We start from the raw sequence: 20,500 nt of genomic DNA, 5'->3' as shown, positions 1-20,500 counted from the left end.
ACTCACTTTGAAATATGAGTTATGTTTATTACCATCTTCAAACAAGCACAAAAGAGCCTTGTGTATTTGCACTTCAAAATCTCTATTCAGTCTACAATCGAAGAAAGACGCAAAGTCCACTACTACAGCTGATCAGGTGATCAGGCAGAGGTCTGGGATCTGAACCCCTGGATTACTGATTTATAGGCTAACAGAAAAGCTCTTCTACCTAAAACTATTTCTCTCAGTGTGCATATAGTTAACGTTGAAATCTGTACCATTAGAAAGAAATGATTTAGGGTTAAGTAGGCAGAGGTCATTTGTCATTAAGGCTGTCATACCAGCATGCACTGGTTTAACATCTGACCTACTAATAATACTAGCTGCAATTTGTTCATTTCAGACTGCGGGCTTTGTCCTGGATTCCTAGGACAGCGAGATGCTCTGGGCTAGGAGGATCAACTGAGAACATGGGTGTTCTACAGGAAGCAAGGGGGCAGTAAAGGCAACATTCAAAAGTGGTTGAGTAAAGCAGAAATTAGAGATCTTACCTTCCTTGCAATTTTACTCTATTCTCCTAAATGCAAAATTTCCATCAAAACATGTCTTTTCCTTTTCAGTTTGTTTTTGTTATTTCAGAATTGAAGTCAACTTAAAATTCCCCTGCTTAGAAGAATGACAAACATGTGCTTGTTGTCTTTTACAGTATCCTGTGTCTAAGAACAAATGAACGGTTTCCTACATGTATTATTGAAAGACTAATCACTTGTTAGACCAATCATTAATTCCAATTGTTTCAAGATTTACTAGCATTTCCTACTCTTTCCTGTATAGATTCTTTCTCTAATTGACCAGGGAACCAGTTGGGATTTGTCTCTTATATTAAGATCTTTTAGTCTTCTTTTTTGAGTATGTGTGTGTGTGTGTGTTTGTGTTTATAATATCAGCTCATTTGTCTCATAAAATATTATAATGATGTTGGCAATAAGGTACGCTGATAAATATGACCTTCTTATTAGACATTTTTACCTCTTCTACAATGAAATAGATTATTACTAACATTTAATGTAAAATTCAATGTTCAAATAATTGTTAAAGTAATTCAATGTTCAAAAAAATTCTCAAAAACTCAATTACCTGAATATTGGAAAAATCCAAGGAGGCATGGTAGTTTCTGAGGGAAAATATTAGATGTCAAGAAAAGGAGTTATTTGATTGCCTGATGTGGTAGGCAGAATAATGACCTCTCAATGTTGTCTGCATCCTAATTCCCAGAATCTATGAACTTATTATGTTACATGATAAAGGGTATTAAGATGGCAGACGGAATTATCATTGCTAATCAACTGACCTTAAACATAGGGGTGATCACAGGGCTCCTTACACGTGGAAAAGTGAGGCAGAAGAGTCAGTGACACAGTGATGGAATATGAGAAATACTTGAATGGCCATTGCTAGCTTTGAAGATGGAAGAACATAAGTGATGGAATATAGTAAGTTTCTAGAAGCTGGAAAAGGCAAGAAAACACCTTTCCCCTAGAGCTTCTAGAAAAGACAGCAGTTCTACTAATACTTTGATTTTGGCCAGCGAGCTTCACTTTGGACTTCTGATTCCCAGAACTATAATAATTCTGTGCTGTTTTAAGCCATTATGTTTGTGATACTTTGTTAAGGCAGCAATATGAAACTAATATGCCTTGGAAATCATCCATCCATCCATCCATCCATCCATCCATCCATTCATCCATCCATTTATCATCCATTCAACAATCTTGTATCTCCTAATTGCAAGATACTGCAACATTCGTGTAATCAGGGCCCAGCCAGTAGAGCTGCCTTTTGTTGACTTTCTTTTTCTTTCTTTCCACTGGTAAACTAGGGAGGATTAAATGAGGAATAGACTTTTCCTTTTCTATGGGAAAAGGAAGGAAATTCTACTTTCTATCAGCATTTTGTTTTCTCCATTTTTTGAGTGTATATATTACGGGAACTCTCTCCTAGTGTACATCTGGGCTCTATGTTGTACTTGACATAGAGCATATGCAGTTCTTTTAAAATACAGAATATAAAAGTATGCATTTCAGTTCTTCTAACGTTCTATCCTGCTAAAACTCTCCTCACTCTAATTCATTCATGTATGCATTCATGCAATAGGTTTTAATGTTCCAGTAACTCTTTCAGACACTGTAAATAGTTTAAAAAACAAACACACATACAAACAAAAAAAACTGGCCTCCTTCTGTAAAGGATCTTGCAATCTAGAGGTACGACAGATGCATACCTCCAAATATAATGCAAGGCCTTAACTGCTTTTATGATTGTGACAGAACTCCATAATTTCTTATACAGTACAATGTCCTGGTATGTACTTTGTAAATGCTTCTTAGGAATCCACATTCATAAGTCTATGTTATTTTATGTATATAAAGTAGAATAAGTGATAATCATCAGTAATCTTAATACTTCTGCTACATAATAGTCACTTGATTTAACATATTAAAGATTTGTTATTAGTACGCATGGTGTTTGACTTTGAGGCATTGATTTTTATGTTTGGTGATACTTTCATCTGAGCCCAGAGTAAGTCAAAAGACAAACAGCCTGAAATAATATTTTGAGATACAGCTAAAGATATGTCAAGGAAGAAACGCCTGAATAAACAGTGAGAGAAGAGACTGGAGAACACCTCACTTTTTTCATCTCTAAAAAGAACATCATATTCTAAATTGCATCGTAGATTTTCTGCTATAGTTCTATCTGGAAATTAATCAACTAATTATGGATAATTATAATTAATATCTGAATTCATTATATTCAGACATATTAATTAGCCTTCAGAATTTATTCTGAGCTGTCTTAAATTCCTTACACTCTAACAATCAGAGAATAATGGAAGCTTGATTGTTTCAAATTAGGAAAAAAAAAACTCCACAAACCTTAAAATAAATTTTCAAATAATAGCACAACTTTGAGAGTTATTTTGCAGGAACTCATAACCAGCTTGTAGTCAGATGTTTGTGCTCAGCCATTTTCCTAAGAGATGGCACCAAACTTGGAGCTGGGGACTGCGCTTCACAGACTTCACTCGATGCCTCTTCACCTGCATTCTTATTTTTCTCCTTTCACAGAGTTACATTTGCAAAACATGGAGTAATATTATTCCCCTGTTTAAAACACTGAATCCTTCCCCAAACAACAGGATGAAGTCCAAACCATTTGGTATGATATTTGGGTTATTTTCTCTGTCTTGGCTGGTGTCTTCATCATTTAGAGAGAGATGGAAGTCATCCTTGCTAGACCCTCCCTTTGTCCTCCGAATCTAAGCAATAACCAAGCCCTGATAAATTTTCTTTCTAAATAACTTTTGAATAGATCCCATTGTCTCCTTGCTACCACAACTGTCCTATATCAAGCTGTCATCATCTCCTCCCTGATATTATACAAAAACCTTTTCTGATGCCAGTCTTGCTCATAGTAATTAATCCTTCATCTTCACCCCTCACAGTTACACAGGGAGCCTAATAATCAGCCTATGTCTTAGGTCAAATAGACCAAACTTACAAGAAATGTATGTAACACCCTTCAGATCTTGCCCTGCCCACCTTCCTAGTCCCACTGTATGCTCTGGTGCTCAGCCTCAAATTACCTGGCGTTTCTCTCAAACACACTGCTGTTTTACGCCTCTGTTCCCTTGCCCATGCTGAGCTCTCTGTTTAGAATAGATTTTGACCTTTTCCTCTATGTTTAAACTACAAAATTCAGAAACCACCTCCTCCAGAAAGCCTTTTCTGACATGCTTCACAGTGAACCAGAATCCCCAGTGTGCTTTATTCATATCTCTAATACAGCACATACTGCATTACATTAATTTCTCATTGCCATTTCTCTCTCATCATTTGGAATGTGAGTCTTGACAGACAAGCAGCAGGATGATCACGCTTGCATCTCTAATACGTAGTAAAGTATCTGACACATGCAGATGCTCAGTAAGCATCTTGCAGTTTGGGGGAACTGACAGATACTTCTCAAGCTGACTTACTTTTTCAGCTTCTGCCAGTATCCTCACTTTTCCTATGCTTTAGTCCTGTGGACCACATATGAGTTTGTTATCCATTCATCCACCATTGATCCATCAATGAGTAGTCAGGTATATGTCTTTGATGGAGGCAATGAGATTTTTGAATTTTCTATTTAGTAAACAAACGGATAAATTACCCAGTCTTTTCTGGCTATAATATAATTATTTGATTATTGAGTATTTTCAGCCCTCTCTATTCCTGAATGAGTTTTGCTGAAGCACATGATGGCTACTGACGAGATTCTTCTTATGTTCTAACCCCATGGGCTACACATGGATTTCTAATCATTCATTCATTCATTCATTTCTTGAGAAAAGATAAACCCTTGACAAGTGGGCATTTTTATTTTCTAGCATAAAGCTTGATGATGCAACTAAAAATCTGGATTAATACCCTCCCAAATTATCATAGGGAGTGCTATCATATAAAGTATTTTTAGGAACCTTTCATATCTATGGACTGATGTAAGAGAGTGAGTTTGGGTAGTAAATTTCAACTGGTATTAAATTTGTGGGTTTTATTTTATTATCTCCTTTTTTAGATGAGTTTTTAAAATAGTGAAAGTTAGATACAACCTAACATAAACCAAAAGGTATTATGTAGTTAGTTGTCAGAAAAGCTCCTAACTTTTGTGTTTAATTTTTGGTTCAAATGTTTTGCTAAGTGGTTCAGTATTTTTGTTGAAACTGGCATATATGGAAAACCTGCTAAGTGCCAGGCACAGTAGTAGATAATAAAGATACAGAAATCAAATCAGATTTTACCATCAGTTTTCTATAGTTTCTACCTCTTTGACTTTTTAAGCATTCCCTTTGCTTGTGATGGAACCCTGATTCCTTGCCAACTATGCGTAATCTATTAAAGACCCTGTTCATATATATATATGATGATTTTCTCCAGGCAACATTGTCTGCTCCCTTCTCTAGACAGAAATTGTGGAATATATTACCTTAAATAATGATTAGTTACATATACGCTTGTCTCTTTAATAGATTATAAACCTCTTTAAGATAATAACCTTATGCTCCCGGCACTCAGTGTCTGGTACAGTTGTTACTTAATAACTGGTTACTAAATGATGAATAATATCTTTCAGAGAAAGATAGGAAATGGGCTTCCTGGGGTAGGTTGAATAAAAGGCATTTTACTTTAAAAAAAAAAAACCCAGGAAGCCAACAAAGTTTAAAAATTATTTCATTTTAGATGAATCAGCAATTATTCAATTTAAAGCAGAATTTCTTTACATAATGTGGTGCCTTCTGTCAAATTTGATTGATTCTGTAAACTCTACATTCTGTTTTTTCAAAAATTATTTCTGTTGTTTAAAGTGAGGCACATATAGATGAGTATCAGCATTTTTTTTTGAAGGATATACCATATATTTACTTATTTACTAGTTTTTTGAATAATGGTCTTTTTAAAAATTGAAGTATAGTTAATTTACAATGTTGTATTAGTTTCAGGTGTACAGAAAAGTCAGTTTTATACACACACACACACACACACACACACACACAGAGTATGCTTAACAACAGCCATTTTTAAATAGTGAGGTTTTCCAAGTACGACTGATTTGACGTTTTTGCTTGTATCTAGATATGGAAAAGTTGCACTCTTGAAGCACATTTCCCTTTGTCTAAAGATTTATAAATAAAGCTCTTTTTTTAAAACTATGAATAACAATGGCATGCACTTAAAATTAATTTACAAAATAATTGATGATTTCTAAAGATTATTTCTAGGGGCAAAGTAAGGATAAATGTTAGATGGGGCATCTTGTAATGCATCAACAGACCCCAAATTTTAATACTCTGCCTATAGACTAAGAAAAGTTGGCAGAATTAATATTTATTATTTTTGTGTATGTCTACATGAAGCCAAGTGAATGTTCATTTGGTTGGACTTTTTACTTTTTGAATAATCACTTTGATGCTTTGTAAATAGTTAAAACCTAGGAATATAAAACCAGAAGTAGAGCTTCATTGTGAATTTGATTCTAGACCAGGAATTTCAGCTTTGACTTGTTGAGCTCAAGGTAACAGCAGAGAGTACTTGTGTAAGGTTCTCAGGCTGCGCTCGCAAACCAATCAACAGTTTTGGGTAGATTCGTTTGTCTTATTCAAGGTAGACAGGCTTCAGCCTTAACAACTTTTCCAGCCTTTAACAAATAAAAGTCAAACATCAGTATTAAAGAATACTTCAAAAGTAATCACAAAATGTAATTTAAAAAACTGAATGGAAGTGGTTAAGGTGCTTTAATGGGATGCTGTTGTTATTGGCCTAATGGTGGGCATTTTAAGCTTAGTGACCATTACCTGGAATAGCGTAGAGTCTGGTGTGCAGATTTCAAATTCACTGCATGTCTCATCCATCACAAAAAATGTCCCTTACCATTCAAACTTTGAGACCCTGAGACTGATCAAAGAAGAGTTTTCTTTTGTTCTCATTACTCACTATATCTCATGGCCTTTTCTTGAATAATGATGTTAATAATTCAATTTTCATTCTCTTCAACTGAAACAGATTCTGACTTGTCAAGAATATATAAAAATATAAGTTATGACTTCAAGACCTTCATTTCTTTAGAATTTATGGATATAAATGATATCAATCCACATTCTTCAATATATTTTCAATGTGTCCAATATTTTCATAACTATATCCACTTTATCTCTGCTTTAACTCTGGAAGTAATATTACAAAATATGAAATCTGTCTGGAGTTATTTTACATTCTCTTTCCCACTTATGTAGAAGCAATAAATGGACTAGTTTGAAAATGTGTTATTTCTTATCCCCTGAATACTTTTGTGAGAATTTTCATTTACTATTTTTATTGGATATTGTGGTTTTAGAGCTTTGTTTTAAATGACTGGAACTTTTAACAGTTCGCGTTATTCATAGGGTAAATTATTTTCCCATCTACCTTTAATGATCTTTTGCTTAGAGCTATATAGTGCCAAATTCTTCTTTTTTTGTATCTTGCACAGCAGTTTGTACATACTTTCAAAAGCTTTTGTTTATCATTTATAACACTCCTTAAATCCTGCTATAAACCACATGCTCTTCAAATCCCTGACTAACCAAACTGTTCTCTGGAGGCCTTTAACAAATTCACAATTAATGAAGGATGAGTTTCACTGAAAGCTGTGTTTGTTCTTCTACCCTTCAATTCAATTCAACATGTATTTATTGACTTTTCTACAATAATCTTTTCTTAAAACTTACATTATCTTCTTCAAAGATTGCGGTGCTAAGAAATTCAATTTTCAATCATTTTTCACATATTCATAGTTTTAAAACATTGAATCCTAGCAATGAATTGACCAATCTGGGGTCAAAGGCTGTTGGAGCATCTGAGTGGCTGCCTCTTTAGGCATTCCATAGGCAGCAGCAATAAGTAAAAGGTGTCAGAGTATTTGAGACACTATATAGTCCAGCATATCTATATGTAAACATATTATATATATGTATGTTTTATATACATGTTTTTATATATTATGTATATTTTTCCTCACAATGTAATCTACACTTTCCTCATATTTACTGTGTAGGAGGCACTCTTAGAGGTGCTTAACCAGTTTTGACTTACTCAATATTCATAGCAGCTCTATGTGGTCGGTACTATTATTACCCTACCCCCATCCCATTTTAGAAATGAAGACTCTTGAAGTCGAAAGAAGCTAAGTAACTTGATCACATTTATGCAGCTAAAAGGTAGCAGAGCAAGGATTCAAACCTAGGCGGTTGGTTCCAAAGTCTTGCTCTTAACCCTTATGCTATGCATTGTTTAAAGAAATTAGAATCTGTAGCAGTGAGAGCAATTTCTTTGTTTGCTTTATAATGAATGATTTTTTTTTTTTTTTTTTTTGGTAAGAGTCCCTACCATTGAAAGGGACTTTCAATAAACTTTGATACAGATGGCCTAGGGAAAGAGTTTTTTAATACCTACCTTCAGCAAAACTTCCTCCCAAAACACAAAGTTAGCAAACACTATGTTACTGAATGCTATCAGGCACCATTTCTTAAAATATTTTGCATTCCAATCTTGTTTATTTAAGTAGATAAGAAAGGCAATCTGTCCTTCTATTTTATGAGGACCTTACTGAATAATTAGGACCATGGTCGAGGAAGGAAAGCAAGTACTTATCCAATCTTCACTTCAATCATCTAGGTGACACAGCAATATGGACATAATTTAATATCCTCTTTAAAAAGAAATCAAAAAGTTTACTAGCAAGATTAACAACTCTAAGCTCTCATATGAACCTGACATTACGTAACTCTGTGGAGGTCATAAGTAATCACGGCAATCAGACTTGGGGAGTTTTTTAATGTGTCAAGAGAAAAGTCAGATTCAAACGACTAATAGTTCGAATTATATTATCATGGCCTCAAACTTGGGAGGCTATTAACCCTATCTGTAAAATGCAAAACTGTTATTAATCATATAGCATAAACCTTGTATGTATCAACTATAAAATAATTTAGACTACTCAAATATGCTTCAGTTTGAGAAGTTACAAAAACATATTTTATAATTTGACTAGAAAGTGTTGTATTATGAGATTCTCTACATACATAATCATAGACTTGCTCAAAATTGTTTCATTTGGAGGGTGGGAGGTAATGCATAATCATCTAAAGTAATTTTAAGCATTTTTGATTGATTACAATTTGAGATAGAATTTTTTTTTTAAATTTCTAAAACACTCAGTTTCTCAGATCAGCAAATCCTGTTTTAGACTAAAATTTGGAGCCATTTCTGGAATGCGAGGAGAGACAACTATTTAACCAACTTATACCTCTTTATGGATTGGCAACATCAACAAATCCTGTAACTCAGCAGTTACAAGAAATCCCTATGAACTTTTCAAAGCGAAAGAACTTCAGCAATTCCACTTTCTTCTTTAAATAGCCAGCAGCCAACATTCAAAATGAACTGCTAAATTCCTATATAACAAAATAAAGTTTGTTTCTAATATCAATAGCTTTTATCTCGACTTCAAGTCACCCAGAAACATTCACGGTCGAAAACAACGCTTAAAAACACACTTATAGCAATGGCCTGTCTTTTCAGACCGAGTATTTGTGGTTGAATTAGGAACAGTCCGAAAATGAAAGACAATAACTGAAATAAGTCCTTGTACTCGACAGTTTCAAAAGACCAAATCTTCCACTGTAACATTCCAAGAGCGGATGCATATGCTTTCCCCCGGCTACTGTTCCCTTTAGAAGCAATGAATACTGTTCTGCTCATAATGAATTTACAATAATGAAACACCAAACCAAAGTAAATACTTTTCTAATAGCTACTCAGAAAACCTCGTAAACTCTCTACATTCTATTTGCAAAGATCTCACAGAAGCTAATCACGTTGCAACTATTCCACCATGTGACACAGATTTACTGCACAAGCCCTACAGAATGAAGTGAAAGATGTGAGCCTCAAAGCAGGGTCAGATCACAAAACGCAAAGGGACGACAAACCACAGAGAGACGAGGACAAGTAACAGACATCAGAGCCGTGCCGCAAGCGTGCGGCCCACGTTCGACTCGCTTTATTTTTACGACAACGCAGAGGTCTCGTTTCATGGAGAAAGTACCCAGACATACTTTGTGAATGTATGTGGATACTGACCTGGACTTGTGACAGGACTAGAGGTAGTAGGTTCAATAATTTCTACAAAAAGGGAAAAGGAAAGAAAAGAAAAACATTTTGTGTATTAATCACACATAAAAGACACTCACGAGACAGACAACAGTCATGCAACATATACACAGATGGTCTATTATTTGAAGGCTTCCCTGACCATGGTAACCATTGAACCAAACCCAGCCTCTGAGGAGTACTGAGCACCTCATCACTGTCTTTGGTGTTAAGTCATCTTTCATTCTGAGCCAACATTTAGGACTCATTTCCACATTCTAGTCGATAGCATCAAGTTATGCTGTGCTAAGGTTAGGAGCTTGCCCTTAGACTTCTCAAGTAACGGTTTTCAAGGATTCCTGCTGGAAAAATACCAAAACTTACATGAAGAATGTCTTCTCCAGGGAGAGCTGATGCCAGCTCATAAACAGTCATTCAATCAAGTGTTGCTTCTCAATATGCACTCAAAATAAAATCATGGGTAACAGTCCAATGTTCTTAAAATGCCTTTTTGAAGTCAGCCTCATATTTTACAAGCATATCTACAGAATGCGGCCACTTACAGGACCAGTGATGTCTGCCTTTATGTCTTTGTGTAAAAAGTCAACACACACATACCACATATATATGCACAAACATGTACATGTTTTGAATGACCTCAAATGTGTTTGCATGTCTACAAGACACTGCTGGCTATATTTTAAGCATAAGTAAAGGGTAACCTTTTTTTGGGTATATAAATATAATCTCACAGCAGATAGCTAACAAATCACAAACTCCATGGCATATATATTTATGGCATATATTTAAATCATGTATGTATTTTTATTTAAGATTTCCATTTTAACTTGTCTTTAATAGGATTATTTCATTTTCAGGTGTTAAATGATGGTGACCATAAAAATAACAGTAATACAAAGATTCAACACCATCATTTTTAATGAGGGACAATGCAAATACTGGGGAAAATGGCATTTTTGAGGAACTCTAATGATGCAGCGGCCTGAGAGAATTATTTCAGTATCAATTTCACATAAGTATCCTTCTCCTCTTTAACCTAGTTAATCAGTAAGCCCTATAATAGTGAAAAGCTAACCTGGGTTCTTAAAAAGCAGCACAGTGAGTGTGGCTATATACGGTAAAGCAGACACCCTCATGCACAGTCTTGTCTCTGAGTATGACCTACAAGAGATGGTGCAAAGCCAAAAATTAAAAAAAAAATTTTTTTACTTGTCAACCTCTTTGGGGCTCTGTCTTTCATTGATTCTTCCACCGATAATATTACAGCAGTTACCAATCCCATTCAGTAGATTCAGTAGTGAACTCACACTCCTTCTCTGTTAGTTTAGTTCAGCTACTGGTTTGAACAATAAAACCCTAGTTTAGCAAGAGTTATACAATGGAGCTTCCAAAAAACATTTTTGGGTGTCAATTATTTGGGGGACTAAAGTCTGTATGTGTCCTCATCTGCAGGGCTGATTTCGTGGGTCCTCTTCTGACTGTTCCGGGCCAGTGAATACGCATAATGCTCAGGACAGCTGACAAGGATCATGGCCTTGGTGACAACAGATCTGGAATGGGGGAATATAATGTTTGAAGGGAGACTTCCTCAAGGGGCCAAATAATTAGTCAGTTAACAAGCTACAATTAAAAATTCAAAAGTCTAGCCATCTATCTGGCAGTGTGATTTGATACTGCTGAGAAGTGGGAACCCGAAGGCAACTCTGCATTAGCTCACTTGAAAATGTAGAAACAAAAATTCTGTTTTTCCCTTTTCAAGAAGAGCCATTAATATTTCAATTCCTTCTCTGTGTTAAGCAATATTCTAGGTGCTGGGATTATAGTAGCTAATTAAAGCTAAAAATGCCTGGTCTCTTGGAGCCTATGGAGTGTATAATGTGGGGCTTTAAAATATTACGTATTCAACTTTTACATCAAAATTCCATTAATTATAGAAAATTAAAATTTGAAATAAAAAATCACAGAGAAATGCTGCTCTCATTTAGAAGCTGTTCTTTTTGTTAGGCTGGCACAAAGCCTCAAATATTTTTATGCTATTATGCTTTTAATTAAAAAAAAACTCCTTCAAAAATAGTGAAAATTTATGTTAAAATTAGTTTAATGCTATGGAGTAGATCTCATTAACATAAAGACTGTGTATGGAAATGAAAGGATTTTATAATCAAAAGAGAAATGAAAGCACAAATGGCTTTGAAAGGTAAAAGTATAATCAAAATATTTATTCATCTGAAAACTAAATTCAGTACGACAGTGAACAGAATTGCCTATGTTCGGTAATTTGGACATTTGAACTTCAGTTTCTTCTACTGTTTGGCCTCCATTGTTTCGAATTTCTAATGCTGATTTGAGAGAGTTCATTGAAAAAGGTGGCGTGGCATACGACTACAACTTCATCTCAATGCAGGGATGGTAGAAACAAACAGCTACCCCATTGAACCACGCTCTTCATTGTGTGTGCTTATGTAGAGCTAAATTGCTTATGTAAAGCCACATTGTCTCACAGAAAGGGCTTTTAAAAGAGTACAGGAATTTAGTGCATGAAAAATTATGTTGCATACAGGAGCCACTCCATAATTTTAGTTTTACAGTCAAAACAAGGTTTTTTTTTTTTCCCCCTACATAGGCTAAGATATAGTAGAATCCCTTGTGTGGTAATTTTATGTAAAACAAGAATTGGGATTAAAGAGGCTGGTCTAGTTTGAGATTTAGAAGGTAAAAGGCTGGAGGTCACATACAGGGCATGAAGCAGAGAAACCATAACGAATGAGGTCAAAGTCCCAGGACTGGGAAAACCCTGTTGCTGAGGGTGTGGACAATGGAGAGTGAGCTAGAGTCCCTGATGTGATACAGTTTGGTGAGTTAGAAAGGACCCAGGTAAAAGTGGGATCAGATCTCAAACCTGCTCTTATTCAGCTGCAGGATGGAGACCAAGTAAATGAAACTCTCCAACTCCCCAGGGCTCTTATTTATGGAATTTATATACAACTCCAGCTTTTTAGATTTATTGGTAGGGATAAAGATACTTTATGTAAGCAAACAAGTGAGAGTGAGTGACAGTTTTTGTTACTACTTACAGAAGTTAATGGGAAAATTAGTCTTGGAATCAAAGAAAAGCAGAAGCAAAGATGGAGACCATCGGGCGTAGTTGAAACTATATGAATAACAAAAATCCACCAAGAATGTGGGCATTAATTTTTTTTCCAGTTAAAAGGGTAATATATTATGCTTTTGGATATTATTCAAGAGTCACATTGGCTCTTGGAGGATGGCTGTAGAATCCAAAGTAATTTTTAACAGTTCTGATTTAGGTAAGAGTGGAAATTTATAGATCGAGATCATACTATTTTTGTGAAAGACAAATGTATTTTAATTTTTAAGTGTGTTAAATTTTTGTGCCACATTGGAGGTATATTTTGTTAATATAAGCAAAGGTACTTAAATTTAAAAAATTCTCTCTTATAACTCCAAACAAAATACAATGATAGTATTTTATCACTTAGAAAATATAGTCTGGGTGATAGTTGAAGCTGACTAGATCTAAATCTGCTACAGATTTCCTTATCCTCTTCAGATGTTCAATTACAGTTTTTTAGAAACTATTTTTTGCTCGGCTCTTATAACAACAGTAATTTTATTATTATATTAATTACACTTGATGACATTCATTGAACTCTTATGAGGTGCCAGGCATGGTTACCTATATTAACTCATTTCCTTCTCCCAACAACTCTATTATGTACATACTATCATTAATTCTCTTTTTGCAAATGAGATCATGGAGCACAGAGAGGTTAATTATCTTCCTCATAGTCACACAGTTAATAAGGAGTAGAGATGGGAGAGATGCTATACTAGGGTATCTCAGCATTTCATTTTCTGAGCTTTCAGAAGAAATACCTCCTCACTTTTATTATATCTGTAACTACTTAAATGGGATACTCCTATGCAAGAGATCTTACAACTTTTCACTAATACTAGCTTTCTCAACAATAGAGTCTTTCTATTAGAGGTAGCTAATAAATGAGCGGCTTCTCTCACCAAAAATGAAAGAGAGACAAATTCAATGTTAACTTCTGGAGGCTTCTATAATAGAGGACTCTGCATGGAGGAAGGATTTATAACACATGATTTTCCAATCTTGTTCTCATATTTCAAGCCCACACCAAATATAGTTGTTTGCTTCTCTCTAAGCTTTGATGCCAGAGAAGGACAATTCTCCAAATAGCTCAGAGGACGTTATCATAACTGGATTACACACTCCAGTAAGAATCTTGAACTTGTTAACTCCCACTCTGTTAACACCGTAGTTGACCAGAGATTGCTTAGCTTTCAAAAAGTTGGGCTGTTTTTATATGGATCAGATTTGAGCTGTTGTTCTGTCGTCTTGGTAATCAACTGGTAAGCAGTGAAATGTTCTTCAGGAGGTGCCAAGTGGGCTCTCCTGATGAACAACAGTAAAGGCTCTCAGTGCGACTTTCTTATGTGTCTCATTATGTGGAGAATCAGAGTGAGCGCCTCAGGGTTAATGGCAGAATATATCATCGCGGGCAATTGCATTTACTGTAGGGAATGGTCTCAGCAAAGAGATGGTTTTAATTGTACATAAAACAGAGGTGAAGAGAAGTTCACCAAGACAGACATTTTCAACAGTTATGTGGAAAAATGAGGTGTCGTGCAAAATAAGATTTTACTTCGTTAGTAAATGTGATTTCAGCCATGACAGGAGAAAATGCTATTAAAACAAGGTACTGAGGACATAGAGTCTTATAAGAAAAAGCCATTTGTAATGACCCTTTCTACAGACCTCATTAATTACTGTTTTATGACTCTGCACGCACAGTATACTGTTAGAACGGTCCAGCATCAAGCTCCTTCGTTTCCATGCATTTTGGAAGGTCATATCTGGTTTCTGGGTTGTTATTTTATTTCTTTGTTATTACACAGCCATGATGTGTGTGAGTCGTCTTTCCGAGTGTTGAGAGATAACACGCTTGTGTGTTGAGACAAGGCAGAAATTAATCCCTCTGGTTACCATGGTTTCCTCTGAGAGCTCTGACTCCCAATCGTCGTGGAGTGGAAGTAATGTCATTTTCACAGTAGAATGGAGAGTAAGTTTTCCTGGAATGACTAAAGTTAGCGCTGATGGAAGCCACAGAAGACAGACTATGAGCTAGATCGGATACCAAAGGCAGAGAAGGCACCCTTTCCTTTTTACTTTTATGGAGAAGCCCAGAAAGTATATGTCAGGCCCCTCAGGGCACTGGGATACCAGAGACTGGCCACAGAGAGGTGGAGTTGGGCATTACACTTCTGCCTCCAGAAAAGAAACATACGATCGGTGAGTTTCCATGGGGCTGTACGACTGTCTAACAGAGACAGCTCCGTCCTGGGACTCAGAAGACTTGGGTTCATCCCATCTGCCGACCTTAGGTGTGTCATTCTAAGCCAAGCACTGGATTTCACTCTTCTGATATGTAATTAAGAAGTTATAATAGTTGGCCTATGTATTTCTTTGGGTTATTTTGGTTCCCGCTACATGGCTGTTGTTTAAAAGGTTGTTTAGCACAGTGGTTACTAATAGAGGTTCTGGAGGAAACCGAATCTTGGGCCTAATATTGGAAGCTCCTCCTCATCTCTAAGTTTGCAAATTTAATAAAATGGAGAGAACAGCAAGGCCCACCACTCAGCACCGTAGTGAAGGTAAATGAAGTCATGCGTACACGTCACCTCACACAGTGACTGCCTGGAAAGTAAATAATCATGGCTCTATAAAAGTTAACTTATTTTTTAATTGAAATTGTGATAAATGACCTTTAAAACCATTCGTGCACTATCAACATTTTATGTTATTATAAGTGACTATCGTATAATTTATCCTTAGAAGTAAATATTTTTCCCTCAAGAAAACCACTTCTACTACTGAAAAACTTATAAAAATATTTCCAGATGTCTACAAAGGAAAGTCTACATGTTAGCATTTGCTGCCCTCGAACACCAAACATTCACGTTATGTAACTGTACCCATGCCAAGATTATTCAGCATTTTTTAAAAATTAGTTGCTGTGCCTAGTGGAGGAATATGCTACATGCAGCTGTTGCTTGCAGGTGTTTGAGTGTGTAAGCGTATGTGACAGGGTGAAAGAGGATTCCCAGAGGTGTAAACAGTGGAGGGTTGCATTAAGCACCTCTGCATGTGTGTACGCCTCCAGGACCTATTTGAAGACAAAGCCAAAACTAAAAAAAAAAGAGCATGTCTGTTAACCTTCTTGGGAAGTATCCTGAGACAGTATAAGTGTTACTATACTTAATCTTGGTCAAAACTACTTCTCTGAATATAAAAATATCCTCTCAGTCGAAAGAAAGTCAGTTCTGCTATGAGGGAGGAAAACATTTTCTGTAGTAACAAGGGACACTGATAACAAATGGTGCATTCATTCATATGCTTAAAATATTAACACAATAACCTCCTAGACATATTCATAGTTGCTGCAATATATTTCTCTACCGGATGAGATTTTGAGAGGTCAATTTTGGGAAAAATTTTGGCCCATGCTTTGGGTTACTATGGATTGAAATGTTTGCTGCAGACTTTTTCTAATAAACTACAGCTTTTGGTAACTATAACATTGACTCACAAGGCCACCGAAGAACTTTGGGTTTTAGTGAATATTTCATCTGGCACTCTGATGCCAAAGACTGTGTGACTTTCATCATTACAGAATGATCTCTGGAAAGAATATGATGAGAGTGTGGTTTTATTTCTGAAACATGCCTCCCGATATCACAAAAAAATAAATGTCTCAGCTTTCAGCAGACATACTTGGTTTCTTCTCTAGTACAAATCAGAATTCAAACCAAAGTAAAGGGAATGAAGTTAAGGATACAACAAGGCTCCAAAAGAGGAGTATTAATCACTGCTTTATTTATAAAAGTTCATTGTATTGACATTGTGCAAGGAAACACAGAGCCTAGGCACCTGGTAATTAATACTCAGACTTTTTATTGTCTTAAACAGACAAAATCCTAACTACTTCCAAGGACTGTCTCACAAACCTGTGTGCTCTCCCCAGTTCTTCCCCACATATGACTGGGCAGAGGAATGGCTTGTAGTGACTGCCTTTGGATTTCTGTTGACATAGGGATCTCCAAGGAGTTGCAAGCAGTTGGCAAATGACCAGATGTTTTGTGATATCCATTTCACTGCATTAGCTTACACATCAGTTTGACATATTGGATCTAAAAGGTGTTTTGATGAATTCAAAGCAACACAATTACTAAGACTTAGCCACATGAGGTATGCCTTCCGTATGGGTGGAGTCATAGAAAAATGGATTCAAATCTCTGTGCCGTATTTTTGAGATGAATAACCAGGCTAAGACACTGAACATAGTGACTGACATCTAGTAGGAAGATACTTATTTTTGTATCCTTCCTCTCTGGTTGAGATAAAAATTTCTGGTATCATGGAAGACAGATCTTAATCTCCAGCTATTCATGGGCCCTATTTGGGCAATATATTTGTGGATAACTGAGTAATAAAGAAAAAAACCCGAAAACTAGTAACAAAAAGGCTGCTTGAGAATGGTGATAAATGCTCTGTGAATACTGGCTCCACTGAAGACACGTTAGAGTCCACCTGCTGGCCAGTGTGAAACAGCCTACAACGGCAAACCCACTGACAAAGAAGGACGCTACGGGGTATCTGTTACAGGCAGTAAAGTGAGTTGCACTCACATCCAGCTTCTTTGAGCCAAGTGAATAAGGACAGTCACAACACGGAACAGCAGAACAGAATAGGCTGGCAGAATACAAATTCCTACCGTCATCCTGACACTCTGTTTGAAGCCATGTGGCAATGACACAACCTTCTGGGGTACCAAAGCTAGCAGAGAATCAGGCCTGCCAAGGAGCAGCTATACTATTGGCTCATCTAAGGAAAAGTGCAAAAGGCCAAGGGCAAAGCTTTGAGAGGTGACCACAGAGACTTTCCCAGAGAAGAGCTGTCTGACATTGCTGCACTGACAAAGCAGGTTAGTGAAAACAGATTAATTCCTTTTTCAAGACAGCTTTTGAGTATATTCTCTTTTCCTGGCATTAGGCTAGGTGTGTTGATACAGTGATGACTAAGACAGATTCCCTTCTCTGGAAAATATTTTTTGAGAGACTGGCAATAAATACAAACAACAAAATAATTACACAATTTACACTGTGGTAAGAACTATGGAAAATAGATAAAGAAAACTTTAGAAGCATGTAGCAAGGGAATCTATCATGTAACTATGGTACCTGGTTAGGGAAAACTCTCTGAGATCCGATCCACTAAACTCTAATTTCTATATTTGAATTACATGCTTTGTCCAGGCTGGTGACAGACAACAGAAGGGGATGTCATCCGGGTTCACTGCTGGTGTGAGTCTGCTAACAACAGCTTTTTAGCGACAGCATAGTCTGTGCCGGGCAACGCTATCGAGAATACGAGATGTTGAGAGGACACAATGTGCTCTCTGAGTAGCAAGGTACTGAGTAAACAATCCCAGTTAGAAGCAAAGGATGCTACAGCCTGAAGAATCTTAGCGGCTATTCTGCTCATCTAACAGACGAGGGAAATGAGGCCCAGACAGACACACTGATGTGCTCAAATCACACAGCCAGTACCTCACAGGGACGGAATTAGAGGCCCAGGCTTCTCACTCACAATCCAGTGATGATGAAGACGAGAGAACCAGGGTAGCTGGTAGCATAATTTACTCCTCTTGTGATATGTGGTCCTGACACCTCCATGAGGCAAGGAGAGCAAGCAACTGAAGATCGAGACTCCACAACAATTTGACCTGGTGTCAAGCTTGGACCCAGCCAGTTCCGGAGCACATTTAACTTTGGAAAGACTTTCCATTTTGTCTTAAAGTGACTTTAAAAAGTGCAAATGTATACAGATCTTCTCTGACTTATGATGGAGTTTCATCCCAATTAATCCACTGTAAATTGAAAATATCATAAATAAAAAATTGCGTTTAATACACTTACCCTTCCCAAAATATCCAAGCTTAGCCTCGCCTACCTTAACTGTGCTCAGAACAAGAACATTAGCCTCCATTTGGGCAAAATCATCAAACACAAAGCCTGTTTTATAATAAAGCATTGAAGCTGAATATCTTATGGACCTTATCAAATATTGTACTGAAAGGGAAAAACAGAATGGCTGCGTGGGGACAGAATTGGTGTAAGTCTATCAGTTGTTCATCCGCATGATCCCGGGACTGACTGGGAGCTTCAACTCACTGCTGCCGCCCAGCGTCATACAACATTATATACCACACGTTGCTAGCCCAGGAAGAGATCAAAATTTAAAGTTCAAAGTATGGTTTCTACTGAATACGTATTGCTTTTGCACTGTCACAAAGCAATAAAAATCATTAAGTTGAACCAAGCTGGAAACTGTCTGTATATGTATATAATAATTGAATGTATGGCAAATATATACATATATGTATGTATATGTATGCATGCACGCACACACACATACATGCATGTTTATACACATTTGCACACATGTGCATGTACACCCACACACATATTTGCGTGCTTGCATGCATATGTGTGTGCACACACACATGTAATTACACCTACATGTGTGTCTATACACATGCATATACATGCGTGTGTATAATCATATAAATACACATATGTGTGTTGTATAGTATGAACATATATGACATAATAAATATTTGTTTATTTATTTCCTGTCTTTCTTACTAGACTATAAGCATCACAAAGGCAGGAACTTTGCCTGTCTTGCTATTGCATTCTGAATGTCTGGAATACAGCCTGGCACATAGTGGTGACTCAAAAAGTAAATATTAAATGATTGAAAGAACATGTGCCCTGTTGCATATATGTATAGGGGCACATCTGCTCATGTTTACATGTTCTGATGTGGACACCTGCACCTGCATGCACGCCATGCACATGTGATAACCCCATAAAGTCTGCTGGAACAGGAGGATTTGCAGACAGCAGTGACTCACAGACTCCAACCAAACAGCTTAAGGTTACAGTTCAAATGGGTTCCCAAGATAAGAGGAGTTCTATTACTGAGTCCAAATGGAAATTTCAGCTTTGCTTGCAAATAAAAGCTTTTTTAAAAGAGGACTTTCTTTTTAATTAGGCAGAATAGAAGCAGTTACTTTATGCAAATTGAAATAGTAAAGTCCGACCTAGACACTTGCTGCCCTGACCATATGATTTTCCTATATTTTATTCTCCTGCCATTTAATTACAAAATGTTTCATTATCACAAAGAATAAATGTGAGATAATACAGGAGGGGATAATGAGTTGGACATAAATGTGTCCTAATTGCACAATCTACTGTACATACATAAAAGAGATACATATGATTCCAGCTAAGTTTGGTTTTAGATAGCAAATTGGTTTCAAGCTCAGCACATCAAGGTTTTGCTTGGTCTGTATTTTCTAGTAGATGTTATTAATACTGGGACCCTTAATAGACTCAGAAACAATTTAAGTTTAAAAATTTGAGCACAATATCAGTGACAACTGATTTTTACCCAAAATTACGTATTTCAATGGAGCAAGTTATTCTTAGGCACACAAAATTAAACTCTTGGGAAACAAACCCAGGAGACAGCTCCAGCTGGTTAAGTTGAATAGAAGGTTTAGCCATTAAAGTTTTATTAGGTTTTTGGTCTTGTATGAGGTCAAAACAGTTGTTTTAGCATTTTTTGTTTGTTTGACTTCCTTTATTCCCCACAG

The 20,500-nt window shown here is 36.4% G+C and overlaps 1 protein-coding gene across 2 annotated transcripts in view; it reads right to left on the bottom strand.

The window, feature by feature from the left end:
* The window catches only part of NEGR1 (neuronal growth regulator 1), a 778,258-nt gene that overhangs the window by 95,809 nt on the left and 661,949 nt on the right, over nucleotides 1–20,500 (bottom strand). Inside the window, exon 7 of one of the 2 annotated variants that reach the window (XM_064493454.1) lies at nucleotides 9,699–9,740. The exons of the other annotated variant lie outside the window; for it this stretch is intronic. Coding sequence (XP_064349524.1) covers nucleotides 9,699–9,740 — 42 coding nt within the window. The remainder of the gene's footprint in view (nucleotides 1–9,698; nucleotides 9,741–20,500) is intronic. 2 annotated transcript variants of the gene reach the window in all.

Source organism: Camelus dromedarius, chromosome 14, assembly GCF_036321535.1.
Source record: "Camelus dromedarius isolate mCamDro1 chromosome 14, mCamDro1.pat, whole genome shotgun sequence".
In the NCBI taxonomy this organism is placed as follows: domain Eukaryota; kingdom Metazoa; phylum Chordata; class Mammalia; order Artiodactyla; family Camelidae; genus Camelus; species Camelus dromedarius.
The sequence above is the reverse complement of the archived record's forward strand: the minus strand, read 5'-3'. Positions and strand labels throughout refer to the sequence as shown.